Source organism: Callionymus lyra, chromosome 13, assembly GCF_982586985.1.
Source record: "Callionymus lyra chromosome 13, fCalLyr1.hap1.1, whole genome shotgun sequence".
NCBI classification, from domain to species: Eukaryota; Metazoa; Chordata; class Actinopteri; order Syngnathiformes; family Callionymidae; genus Callionymus; species Callionymus lyra.
The window spans coordinates 13,264,939-13,277,028 of NC_141830.1; the positions used below are offsets into that span (position 1 = coordinate 13,264,939).

General features: G+C 39.1%; 1 protein-coding gene across 1 annotated transcript in view; it reads left to right on the forward strand.

The window, feature by feature from the left end:
* rev3l (REV3 like, DNA directed polymerase zeta catalytic subunit) overlaps positions 1 to 12,090 on the forward strand; it is a 40,690-nt gene that overhangs the window by 6,451 nt on the left and 22,149 nt on the right. Inside the window, exons 2-8 of the mRNA XM_087806537.1 lie at positions 6,999 to 7,188; positions 7,260 to 7,334; positions 7,450 to 7,610; positions 9,485 to 9,623; positions 10,393 to 10,487; positions 10,563 to 10,667; positions 11,052 to 11,136. Of these exons, the coding sequence (XP_087662663.1) occupies positions 6,999 to 7,188; positions 7,260 to 7,334; positions 7,450 to 7,610; positions 9,485 to 9,623; positions 10,393 to 10,487; positions 10,563 to 10,667; positions 11,052 to 11,136 (850 nt within the window). The remainder of the gene's footprint in view (positions 1 to 6,998; positions 7,189 to 7,259; positions 7,335 to 7,449; positions 7,611 to 9,484; positions 9,624 to 10,392; positions 10,488 to 10,562; positions 10,668 to 11,051; positions 11,137 to 12,090) is intronic.

Here is a 12,090-nt window from a genome sequence, read left to right on the forward strand (position 1 = left end):
CGATGTCCAGCTGCAATTTAGTGAGCATGTATAGCTGCCCCAGTGATGGATTTAAAGTGGAGGGGAGGAGGGGGAGCGAGGACGGGGAGGGAGGGACTAGAAGGACCGATGCACCAGCCACGGCCGCCGCCGCCGCCGACCGAGCCTCGTGATGTGCGCTGGAGAGCCAGACATGCTGTGAATATCAAGTTTGATCAGAGCTGTGAAAAGGAGGGCAGCCAGTGCTCAGAAGTCTGCCTTGTTGTCTGCCGAGATTGTTCCCACTGATCGCGTCCAGGAGACATTTTCTGCCCAATTCTGCGTTTGGTTAAGGTTTCCATTCCCTCGACTGTATGATGGTATTGTCGTTTCATTTTAATCAACCTTGACAATGTCACAGATTGAAGCCTCCAGAGACTCTGCGGTCGCTGAGGCTGAACAAATGTACAAAAGCCTCGTCCAAAAGCATCAATCGATGGCATGTGTTGTACATTTTAGTGTAAACTAAAGAAACACATTTTCTAAGTGTGGCTCTATTTTACACCACCGTATATGTTGGTTAAAAGTTGATTTTATTGGAGCTCTACTTTTTCTTTACTTTATGCCTCAAAGTTTTTACAAGCACACATGCAGGCGAACATAAAACGGATTAAACCGAGTCCAAGCAAACCACAGCGAGTTTACATTATCCAGAATTAAAGCACATTTTACTGTAGAGAATTAAAACTGATCTGAGTATTTGATGAATATTGTTTGCTCTCATAATATATTGAATAACATGCAGCCGTTGTTGCTTATTAATGCATGGTATTGTGACTTACAACAGTCCGAAATTGTTGCAGTTTCAACGTAAATAGATTTTATTAGGGCCTCAGTCAGCTGCTGCTTTCATTTAAGGCAGTAAAACCAGGTGACTTGTTCACCAGTGCCGCCGGTCTCACCGTGGGAAAGCAGCGTTCTGTTCTGACACACGCACATATCAACCGTTGTAATTCTCTCCAAATAATCTTGTTGTGGATTCGTGTCAGCATTGACTTCAAATTTCCCTTTACATGTTAATCTCTGCGGAAACTTGAACAGATTATGTGACGACAAACTGCTGTGACCTGTTCTACACACTGTTGAAGAGCGGCAGGTATCGCTTCGATCCATCAATGAATCGGGATTAATCTGGCATTGTTTTTGTCGTCTCGAGATGAATATTTCCCTCTGAAGAAACATGTGTGTTTGTGTCTGCTCACATGCTGGGTTTGTTAGGACTTCCTCACACTGGTGACAGTTTGGTTCCCTCTGTTATCCAGCTTTCATCGCTGCCGATTTTACATTTCTCTCCACATTCCTTAGTTCCTCTCAGCATACTGTTTGAGTTGTGAGTCTACTGTTCCTCCCAGAAGACTGTTTCCTTTCACAGCGTCTCCTTCTCTTGCCCCGACAGACAAGTAGATGTACAGAGAGCTATTGTTGACAAGCAGACCAAGCTGAACCTTTGACCTCTTTCTAATGGTCTTATTGGAATTCCAGGTGTTTCTCCAACATATAGAAATCCTGCCAGTCAAACGAAAAGTTCACAGCAGATATGACGACAGTCCAAAACTCTCCTCAAAATTAAAGATCTTCCCTGCTCCTTCATTTGTATACAACACTACTGCGTCTGTTTAGCTCCTCCCTCTTTTCTCATGGTTTCTGAAGGGATCTCAATCGTGCACGTGAGCGTGCATGTCCCGGCCCGGCCCCTCGTCCTTCCCCCGGCAATGCTTGGCCTATATGGTCGGCTTGTGATGCTCTCCATATTTATGTGTGAAGTCCTGGAAAAGAGAGCGAGATTCCTTTTTCTTTTTTTTTTCCCTCTGCAAGCCTTCAACGAGAAGTTCAGTCAAGGTGAACATCCTGGTTCAATGAGTGCTTCTAGCCACTCCTCTCTCAGGCTGGCTGCTCCATCCTCCCTTTTCTTCTGTTGATTCCTTTAGATACTTTTTTTTTCTCTTCTGTGATGTACTTTCTTTTAATTGTGATGTTTGTTAAAGGGGTAATATCACCACTGCTTTACTGTCAACTTTTACTTAAATAATCGAATGTTTTTTGCATCTTTTCTGTATCTTTTCCAAGAAAACACGCCTGGCCTGTGTGTCACAAAGAATACATTCAAACGGTATTATATTAAACTCGAACATGATGGAAACATTGACATTTAGTGTTGTTGTTTCGACTATTGTAACAGTCACTCTTTAGCACACATCTAAATGTCATTTCCTTTCTTTCATTTGATAAACATTTTATTTAAACATGTTCAATATAAATTGAAATATGGACAAATGATTATTCAAAGAAATATTTGATTGACAGGAAATACTTCCAAAAAGGAAAAATAAGAATTTATTTAAACGCTAATAACTAAGCTTGTATTGGTAATCAATATTTTAAAATATTCTTTTAGGAAGTACAAAGTTAAGTTGTTAGTGAGTATATAGATTTCTATATGATCAGTTTCATAGTTTTGAGGGCCACCTAAATACAATTTAAGGTCAAAGATATGGCCCTTGAGCTGCACTTTTCCCAGTCCTGTGTCAGTGTTTGTTTTTTTTAAATATTATTTAAGCATTTTTCTTACTCTATGCAATTAAAAAACAAGTTAAAAAAAAATCTAATTTTAATAATAAATATTCCTCTATGTCTCTATTTATGTTGATAAAGGCTTCAGAAGGTTTTGAATTTCTCTCCACGCTGTTGATTTTTAATTAATACCAACCTCGTCTCTTCTCCTCCCTCCAGCGTCGTTCTTTATTAAACTGCCTCGCTCTTGTAAACTAAAACAGATGACGTCGCCGCACAGTCTGGTCTTCTTGTCCCTCTTTCTTTAGCGTCAGGGATGGCGTGGTGCTCTGAGAATAATGACATTGTGACGACCATCACAACTGAAAGGATCGTAAGATCATGTGAGGTAGAATTCACTGGTTCTTGTCTTTCCACTGGTTTGTGTAGTCGAGGGTCCAGAATGCCCAAGTGCGAAGTGTCGTATCATGATGATGATAATGGGTGGAATCTTGAGGTTCTAGCAGGACAACAGTAGCCAGGTTCAGGTGAATAAAACTGCAAAAGAATGCATCTACCAAGAACCATCGGGATATTATGTCTCCTGATTTAGACCATAACACAACCACTCGCTTGCAAAATAAAAGTTTTTTTTGGGAACACATGGACAAGACTTTTCATGGCCAGTGTCGACATACAGTTACAGACATACAAAAAAAGTTTCCTGGTCGACTCATTTTCAGCAAATAATGTCATGTTTTTGAGAAATTCCCAGGCTCCTATGATGACAAACAGCTGCCTGACTTTGACCCGATGGTGTTTCGGACTAACGGCAGGAAAAAAGAGGAAGCTAGGGAAAGGAGTCATTTGGCACACGGGCAGTCCTCCGACTAGTCACTCCTCCCCTCGTAGATAAAGTCAGTCCGTAGCCAAAGTCCTGCACACCGGGGTGGCCTCATTCACAAATCCTCCGACAGGAAGGTCAACAGGAAACCGCACATGTGCTCGGAGAGTGCAGCGAGAAATAATCCTCAGATTTCTGCCAGCGATCACAGAAACAAAGAGCCAAAGCAACACATTACATTCATGGCTTATTCTCATTCTTAATAGAGTAGTAGTGTTTTGACCCGTCAAACCTGTGGGTCTTTTAGCACATGACACACTCTGAACAATATCATGGTGTGTATCTCAATTATTATTTTGAAATGGAGCAAAGGTGAAGGATCAGTACTCCATAAGAACAACGGTTTATTTTATTGGAAAATTACAGCTCATTTTTGGACTTAACGAAATCCTCTCGAGGTCCAGATTAAACCCACATTTGACATGTTTGGGTTGAGGTTGACTCGCTGTTATGAATGCAGAAGGTACATGTGAACAAAAGAAGGTATACTATATACTCTGAAAAAGAAAACACTGTTTATTGTAGCCGCTCCTTTGAAAATACACTATGTTTACGTTTTCCTTTTTCTCCTTTTGTTCAATCCTGATATCTCCCTATCATTATCTTTTTTTACCCATTTTCTTTCCATTTTATTCAGCAGCACACACTCCCTTCATCTACTAAAGCGTTTGCTTAGCTGGCTGCCTAGCAACTGCAGCAAGAGTTGGTCTTGGCTGCTTCTGCTTTGCAATTTCTGGGAGGTAGAAAGATGAGTGCCATGGAGTACTGGGAGACTGACACGTGCACCCCTTAATAATGGAGTCTTTATGTTCCATATCCATGTTATACACGTTTTTATCGTTAAAAATGAAAGTATAAATACCATTTACTACAGTTCTTGGAATGTATGGCCGTCACTATTGGTCATGCAGAGACAAACTGTCACATATTTTTGTAAAGTGAAATTCTAGATTAGTGTATATCAGCCTTCTTTTATAAATGCCATGTTTTTTTAAACTGATTCGGTCCGTTTTATTTCACTGTCGGTGGTAACGTTGCAGCTGGTTTCTTACACATCTTCCTTTGTTTCAACCTGGCCTCGATCTAAGTGCTTCTGAATGGAAACGTGCTTCGTCTTTTGGTGCCAAGTTTCAATACCCATGTGAGCAAAACTTGATAATGTTTGGATTTCCTTAAAGAAAAACTAATAAATTCATTGAACATCACGTTTAACTGTGTTTCTTTTCACTTGAAATTATTTTATCTGTAAGAAAACGGCTTGTAGTGGAAATTTACTAAGGCTGAACAATTCCACAAGAGATTTTTTTTTACCATTTTCTTTATTTTTGGAAATAATCTTATAAAATGAAAACGAAAATAGTAATGCTCCAGAATCGGTAACAAAGTAAAGCGAATGGTCGATTCCTAATTTAAACAGACTTAATAAAAGCCAAAGTAAAAAATGAGTTTCTTGTCAGTTTCAGCTTTTATTTATAAACCGTCAGTGGTTTGCAGCAAAAGGTCAGGACACATCAATGTATCACTGATGTTGGTGAAGTTTGGTGAAAATAAAACATGTGTATTTTCTTCATAAACGAAAGAACAGTTTGGATTGGACGAAGTGTTTGCAGTGTGTGATGCAATGATGTACAGAAAGTGTTCTATTGAGGGCAACACCGTTACGTAGCGGCTCATTGTCTTTCATCACAACATGTCTCTCGTCTTCTATCGTCCAACCCCCTCCACCCCTCCACCCCGTCACCGCTCATTTGGCTTCTGGCCTCATATCTCGGCTCCAACATTCCGCCCCGGTTCACTGTTGGCTCACTGACAAGCTGCACCGGGGTCGCTGTCTCCCTCCATCAATGAGCACACTTCCAGTCAGGGTTGTGCGTAGAGAGGGCATGTGCGGACAAGTCTGGGCGACGCTGCCCGACACCGCCTCCCCCCGTCTGAACTGCTTGGATTTTAAGCAATCCTTTTCTTTCAAAGCGAGTGCAGTGGCCACTCGGAAGCATCAAAAGGCAACAAAAGAAAGAGGGTAAAACATTTCCAGCAGAGTTCACCTCACTTGACACCAGAGCATCTCCGTCCAACGGTGATGATGTCACACAGGGACTGCTATGAATACTGTATCTCGCCCGTTCTGCACCGACTGACCTCACTTTACCTCCTAATCCTCCGGCATCTGCATCGACGCTCAACCTTCCTGCGTCTCTATTTCGTTATTTAGCTAATGGACCACTTTAACACGGTGTGTCCGTCATGAATCAAAACATGACAGGCTTTTTGACGCACTCATCCGTCTGACTCGTACACTGCGTCTCAACCTAACCTGTCACAGAGTTTAATCGTTTAATAACTGGATTTTCACAGAAATGTTTTCTTTGTTTGTTCAGTGAGGACTCTTTACTTCTTGTGTCTGGTGTTATTTATTCCTCTGGCATGAGGATGATGTAATACAAAAACTGCACTTTGTCTTTGAATGTAGTTTTTGAAATGAAATCATAAATGTCCTGGTTTATCCGACAGTTGTTTACAGCAACGTCAAATACTGATATTGACATTTAAATTGTGTTGCATGAATGAATTTCGAGCCGACATTATTTTCCATACATAGATCTCTGATCAACTTTTTCAGCTGCAGATTTTTTTTCTCATTGAAAGGGGTTGGATGTTGTGAAACTACAAGATGGTAGTATTGTTCTACACTGTGATTAGTGGGTTGAAATTACAATAATAATAATCATGGTGCTGAGCGAAAATTGCCTCCACAACGAAATACAGATACCTGGTATAGACTGGGTTTTCTGTGTTCTGGGTTGACTTTGGTTGGTTCTTCAAATCAGTGTTTCTCAATTGTTCCGCCTCCCACCATCTTCCTTTAGTTATAGATGGGTTAAGACCCAAATCAACAGTATTTTTAAACAGTTGACAACATGTTTTTGACAGAGAAAACATTCAGTTTGTACCTTACATATATCAAAATATAATTTAAGGAACTGGTAATTAGCTACAGCTTTTTTTTTATGCTTTTTGAGTCACATTTAAAAACTGGCTCATCCACTGTGACTCTTGTTTGATAGTTTCCATATTTTGTAGTTCCCTTTAAAAATATATATTTGTCTTACTGTTGTCTTTTTTATTTTTGTTCATAAATCTTTCGGTTTGGTGTCCTTGTGTGTTTTCAAAGGCGCCTTATAAATAATTATTTTATTTTTCAAATTTTTGTAGACAAAATCACTTTTAGGTAAAATATTATTTGTTAAATAAGGTTGACTTATGAAGCTTCATGAAGCAGTGTCGTGTTGTTTAGAGGTCAGTAGGGGGCGCCATGAGTTTAAAAATGATGTGATGTTTCATTAGAACATTTGTTTAAAAACAAAGGGAAATAGTGCAGAGACCGCCATCTAGTGGACTCTGACAATAATGACACTGCTTCATGAAGCTTCATCAGACCATCACTAGTTTTGGGGTCCTGACCGACCATTTGAGAACCACTGGTTTAATCTTTACCTCGAGGATTATTTTAGTAAAAACCTCCTTTTTGTTAAATCTGTTTCTTAATGGATAACAATATAATAATTGTTTAAAATCTCATTTGCAGGCCAGAAAACATGTCTCCACCTCCATGGCGTGTTTCCCTACATTTATGTTCCCTACGACGGCCACGACCCGCAGCCGGAGCGCCACATGCGTCAGGTGGCCTTCAGCATCGACCGAGCGCTCAACGTGGCCATGGGGAATCCTTCATCCAATGTCCAGCACATCTTTAAGGTGGTGCTCGTCTCTGGCATGTAAGTCCAACCCAACCGATCGGATCCTGAACGTCACCATTTGTGTTGATGCATCCGTCGATCTCTCCCAGGCCTTTCTATGGTTACCACTGCAAGGAGAAGCACTTTATGAAGATCTACCTGTACAATCCTCAGATGGTCAAAAGGTGAGTCACTTTCAAAGAAGTGTGTTTACCATCCAACATCACCAAAATAATCATCCATTTAAGCCAGAAATGCTTGTATTATCTGAATCAGTCGTTCTGTATTTGTCTCTTGTAGGGTTTGTGAACTGTTGCAGAGCGGAGCTGTGATGAACAAGAGTTACCAGCCCCACGAGGGCCACATCCCCTACCTGCTGCAGCTCTTTATCGACTACAACCTTTACGGCATGAACATGATCAACCTGGGAGCAATCAAGTTCCGCAAGAGTCACAACAAAGGTAAAGGACGAGGCTTTCATTCAGGATCGTTGCTCGTTTTTCCGGGGGCTACTTTGGTGTAGCATCGGTCCCAATGTAACTCTTACTAAATGATTATTTTTGCATTATATTATTGTTATATTGCATGATACACTTACCCCTATTATTGCCACCAAGGGTGCAGTTTTCAGTTTTCGAGACAACTTGAACTTCTCTTGGCTTCTCTAAGCATACAATTGTTTTCAAGATCCCACCAGAACTTCTATGTAGAACCAAATGAACGTCTATCGTTTTAAGGTCATTAAAACATAAAATCAAGATCATAAAAAGTGTAACATTCCTTTGGAACCATTTCTTTGTGGAGAAGAGTTGATTTAATTGTGTGTAATGGACATCATATGCCAAACACTCATGCTTTCACACGCCCACTTTGTTCCATTCTTCCTCCACTTAATCCCATATCAAAGACCTTTTTATTCAGGCTTTCCTTTCAGAAAAGTTAAAACAGGTGTTGCGGCGTTTCACTGCTTTGTTGAGAGTAAATCTGGAGCCCCCTTTCCAGTGATTGCATCAGAGCTGAAGTGGATGAAACGAAGGAGTCTCTCTTTTGTTGGAGGAGAGTCAAGCATGAGGTTTAAAATAAAAAAATGGACTTTAATAAAAGTCTTGGGTGGATTTTCCTGCCCAGAATAGTCCAACTCTTTGAATGATGTAAGATTCATGTCAGGTCTATTTATAGTGAGGTGTGGAAAAAGGGGTGGACATAATCTAAGATTACCAGTGAGATTTGGACAAAAGGTTGCTTTTTTTCTATAAGGAATTCGAGATTTTGAGCCTAAGAAATACAAGAATGTTTTTTCTGGACCATGATTTAGTCGGATTTTGGCTGTAACTCCAGCATAACACAGACCTAATGTTGCTTCAGTTGGATCCTATTCCCCGCTTTGGATGATGTATTTATCGTTTTAATGTTATTATCCTGGTTATTTTGAAATGTTGTTTGCTTTACCTGACGGTGAATCTTATAGTTATTGCTGTTTTTATTGTACAGAACTTTTTTTTAATTTTTTTTATCTTGGTTTGCTTGTAGGTGCTTCATAAATACCATTGAGATGATATCAAACTATATCTTCAGTCGACAAGTCATTTAAGATGTGACCCACACTACCAATACATTTTCATTGTCTACGTTTATGGGCTGTTAAAAGCACGTCCACCACATCTACTGCTAATCCCATAAAGCACTGCAACATCTCGGGTCATTAAAATAGCTTTGTTAAAGTCATAGTTGACTCAAAATTCAAACTTAATCAAATTTATTTTATACTCATCCTAACGTTGATTTATGGTTGGGATTTTTTTTACTTTTTTTCTTTTTTTACTTTTTAGAGTTATAGGCGAAAATGTATGTTTATTTTAATGTAGCAACTGTAACTCGGTTGACTTCGTCTTCATCCTCGTCCAAAACGAAACAAAACATCCAAATACCTCCATATTGCTCGTCTGTAACACCTACCTTGTATTAAACCCTTGACATGAGGAATTGTTCCGGAAATAAATGAAACAAGTCTGTATTTTAAGTTTGTTTTTAGCTTGACGTTTAAATAATAATAAGCTATATAAACAGGAAGTACTGAGGAGCACCGTGGAAGTATTTGGATGTTTTTAAGTGTAATTTTCTAGGAAGATGAAGACGAAGACATTAAAATGAACAAACATTTTTGTCTATAACTCTAAAAAGGAACAGATTACTCTGAAAATAATCCCAAACCCTTAGCCCACATGAGGGTGAGTAGAAAATGAGTTTGAATTTTAATAAAATATCTATTTAAATCTTAATAAGATTTTACATTTCCAGTAATATGACTATGAAAGTTGTGTTTGTGCTCGTGCAGATGATGCCTCAGCAGCCCCCAACCAACAGAACCAGCAGCACCACAACCTCAGCCCACTCAAGACCCCGTCTACCTCCAAGCTCAACGACAGCACCCTGGGTGGCACATTCATCCGCTGGGAGGAGAATTCCATTCCCTGGTGAGAAAGCTTCATTATTCGTCAGACGTCTTTGATTCATGATTCGGTCCAAAACAAGCACATTTTTTCCAGCCACAAAGCAGCTTCATATTATATAACCAGTTGTGTCTCTTAGTTTGAGTTCTCATTTTGAACTTTATCTACAGTAAATACAGCTTTACTATGTGGAAAATGGTTTGTATAATTGAAACGTTTTTATTTGTGCAGAATTGTCCCTGATTTTCTGGGACTCCTCTGTTTGTCTTATGTCTCCTGGCCTTTTATAGTATATATTTTAACTGTTTATTGTTTATGATTGTTATTGCGCTTTGTGACCCTGGTCTAGAAAGCCGCTTTACAAATAACCATTACTTACTAACTTTTCCTTCTTATAATGCAAAATATAAATATGCCAAAATAATTTAAGTTGCATTTTTTAACACTAACTCTTTAGGAAAAGCCATTATTACACCTTCTTTACATCAGATTGACAGGAATGTCAACGGTGCATTCAACAACGTGGAGCAAATCTGATAGAAATATCAACTAAATACACGTATAATAAACAGAAAATTAGGTTTTTTTGTATAGCTAGAAAGGAAACATTATTAAGTGACACTTACAGAATATTGAGACTTTTTGTGGCGTTTTCAATTTATTTTCTGTGATTATTTCTCGATCATCCCGGCTTGTCCCAACTGTCTCCGAAACCCCTTTGTGTAACTCTGTATTTGTGTGAATGGTTCGCTCGATGTGTTCTGACAACGGTGTCGTCGTGTTCCGTCTGCAGCTCTCTGGTCCTGGACGATGTGGAGAAGCGAAGCACGTGTGAGCTTGAGGTCGACGCCGTCGCTGTCGACGTCCTCAACCGTCTGGAGATTGAGAGTAAGTCAACAAGGAGATGAAAGAGTAAAAGTGTTGTTTTTTATTACTAAATGTGTTTCTAATGTTTATCTTCAGATCAACTTGGCAGGAATCCTGGTCTTCAGGGTATTTGGGAAGACGAGAAGCAGAGGAGGAGAGAGCGGGACCAGCCTTCCCAGATAGAAACGCCAGAATCTCAAGGTGAATGTTGTGATGTTGAATTATAGATCATGGGTCGACCTGGTGGATAGAAACAACATTATTTATTAAACTCATTTTCATCGGTTCGTATTTATACTGGTTTGATGAGACAAGACTTTCTTAATTTGGTGAAACCAGAACAATTTGTGCTGCAATTTCACATTTTACTGCCAATTTTTTTTTTTTTTTTATCTCCTGAGCTGTTCCCATAAAATAACATCTGCTATGAAAGTCAGGATGATTTAATTAACTCGTTCATTTCATGTGGAGCCACAACTGAGCGGTTTTGTGTTAAAAAAGCTTCATTTTTGAACCACAGTTTCACTTCAATTAAGTGTTTGATGTTTTGATGTTTTGTTTGAAAATGATTTCTCTCTTTTCCAGAGCGAGAGTTTGTCGTTTCAACCGAGAGTGAGAAAATCTTCATGAAGAGATTCAAGGAATTGCTGAAGGAAAATGAGTTCGACCTGTGAGTTGTTTTAGTTTTTTTTCCCAAACACAATATGGAGTTTAAGTTGAAGGTCTGAGAGAATAATTCACATCTTCTCACTCTATTGCATGTGAGAATTGAAACTTGGAAACTGAGGTCAATGAGTTGACGCACTCGTCGGTTCTACTCCCTCCATGTACAGTGGAAAGTATTTCCTGTTATAAATAAGTACATTTGGCACGAGCGCCGTGTGCTTCTGCATCACATCCAGATGGCTTCGATTCATAACATCACATATCAGACAGGAACGGGGGTGAAGGGAGAGAAGGCAGTAACTTGCGGCCGTGTTGGCTTTACTAATGAACCCACATACTGAGTCGCTGTTCCTTTGTGGAATCTGGCAAGAACTTTTGACACTTGGAAAAGGAAATAAATATCTATCAGGTTTAGCTCAACAGCTGCGCCTGTTTAACATTAGCTTAGTTTGTGTTTAATCGTAAGTTATCAGCAAGAATTCTCTCGCGTCTCATTGTTAGTCAGTTTCAATACATGCTCGATCCATAGAATGACAAAGAAAAAGGTATTTAGTTGTGATACTGCAAGAAAACTACATTTCTAGATGAACAATAATCCATTTTGATAGATGTGATGGTTTCATGTCGGAGTTCAACAAAATTTTAAAGCGTCAGTCTTTGTTATGAATCTATTGACAACTTGAACCTAAAAAAAATGAATTTGGTACAATTTTTTGACTGCTTTTTATATTTATAGTCACGCAAACATTTTTAATTTTGTTAAAACATGTTTATTGATCATGTAGTAACTCCTGTGTGTATTGTGTGACTAACGGACAGAAAATAAAACATGTAAAAGTGTAGATAAAAGCTATTTAATAACCATTTTTTTCCTACCTTAATATGTGTACTAACCTTTAGTTGTACCAGGTGCTAAGAGAAGAAATGAAAGAAACTGCGGCTATAATTATTTTCTCTA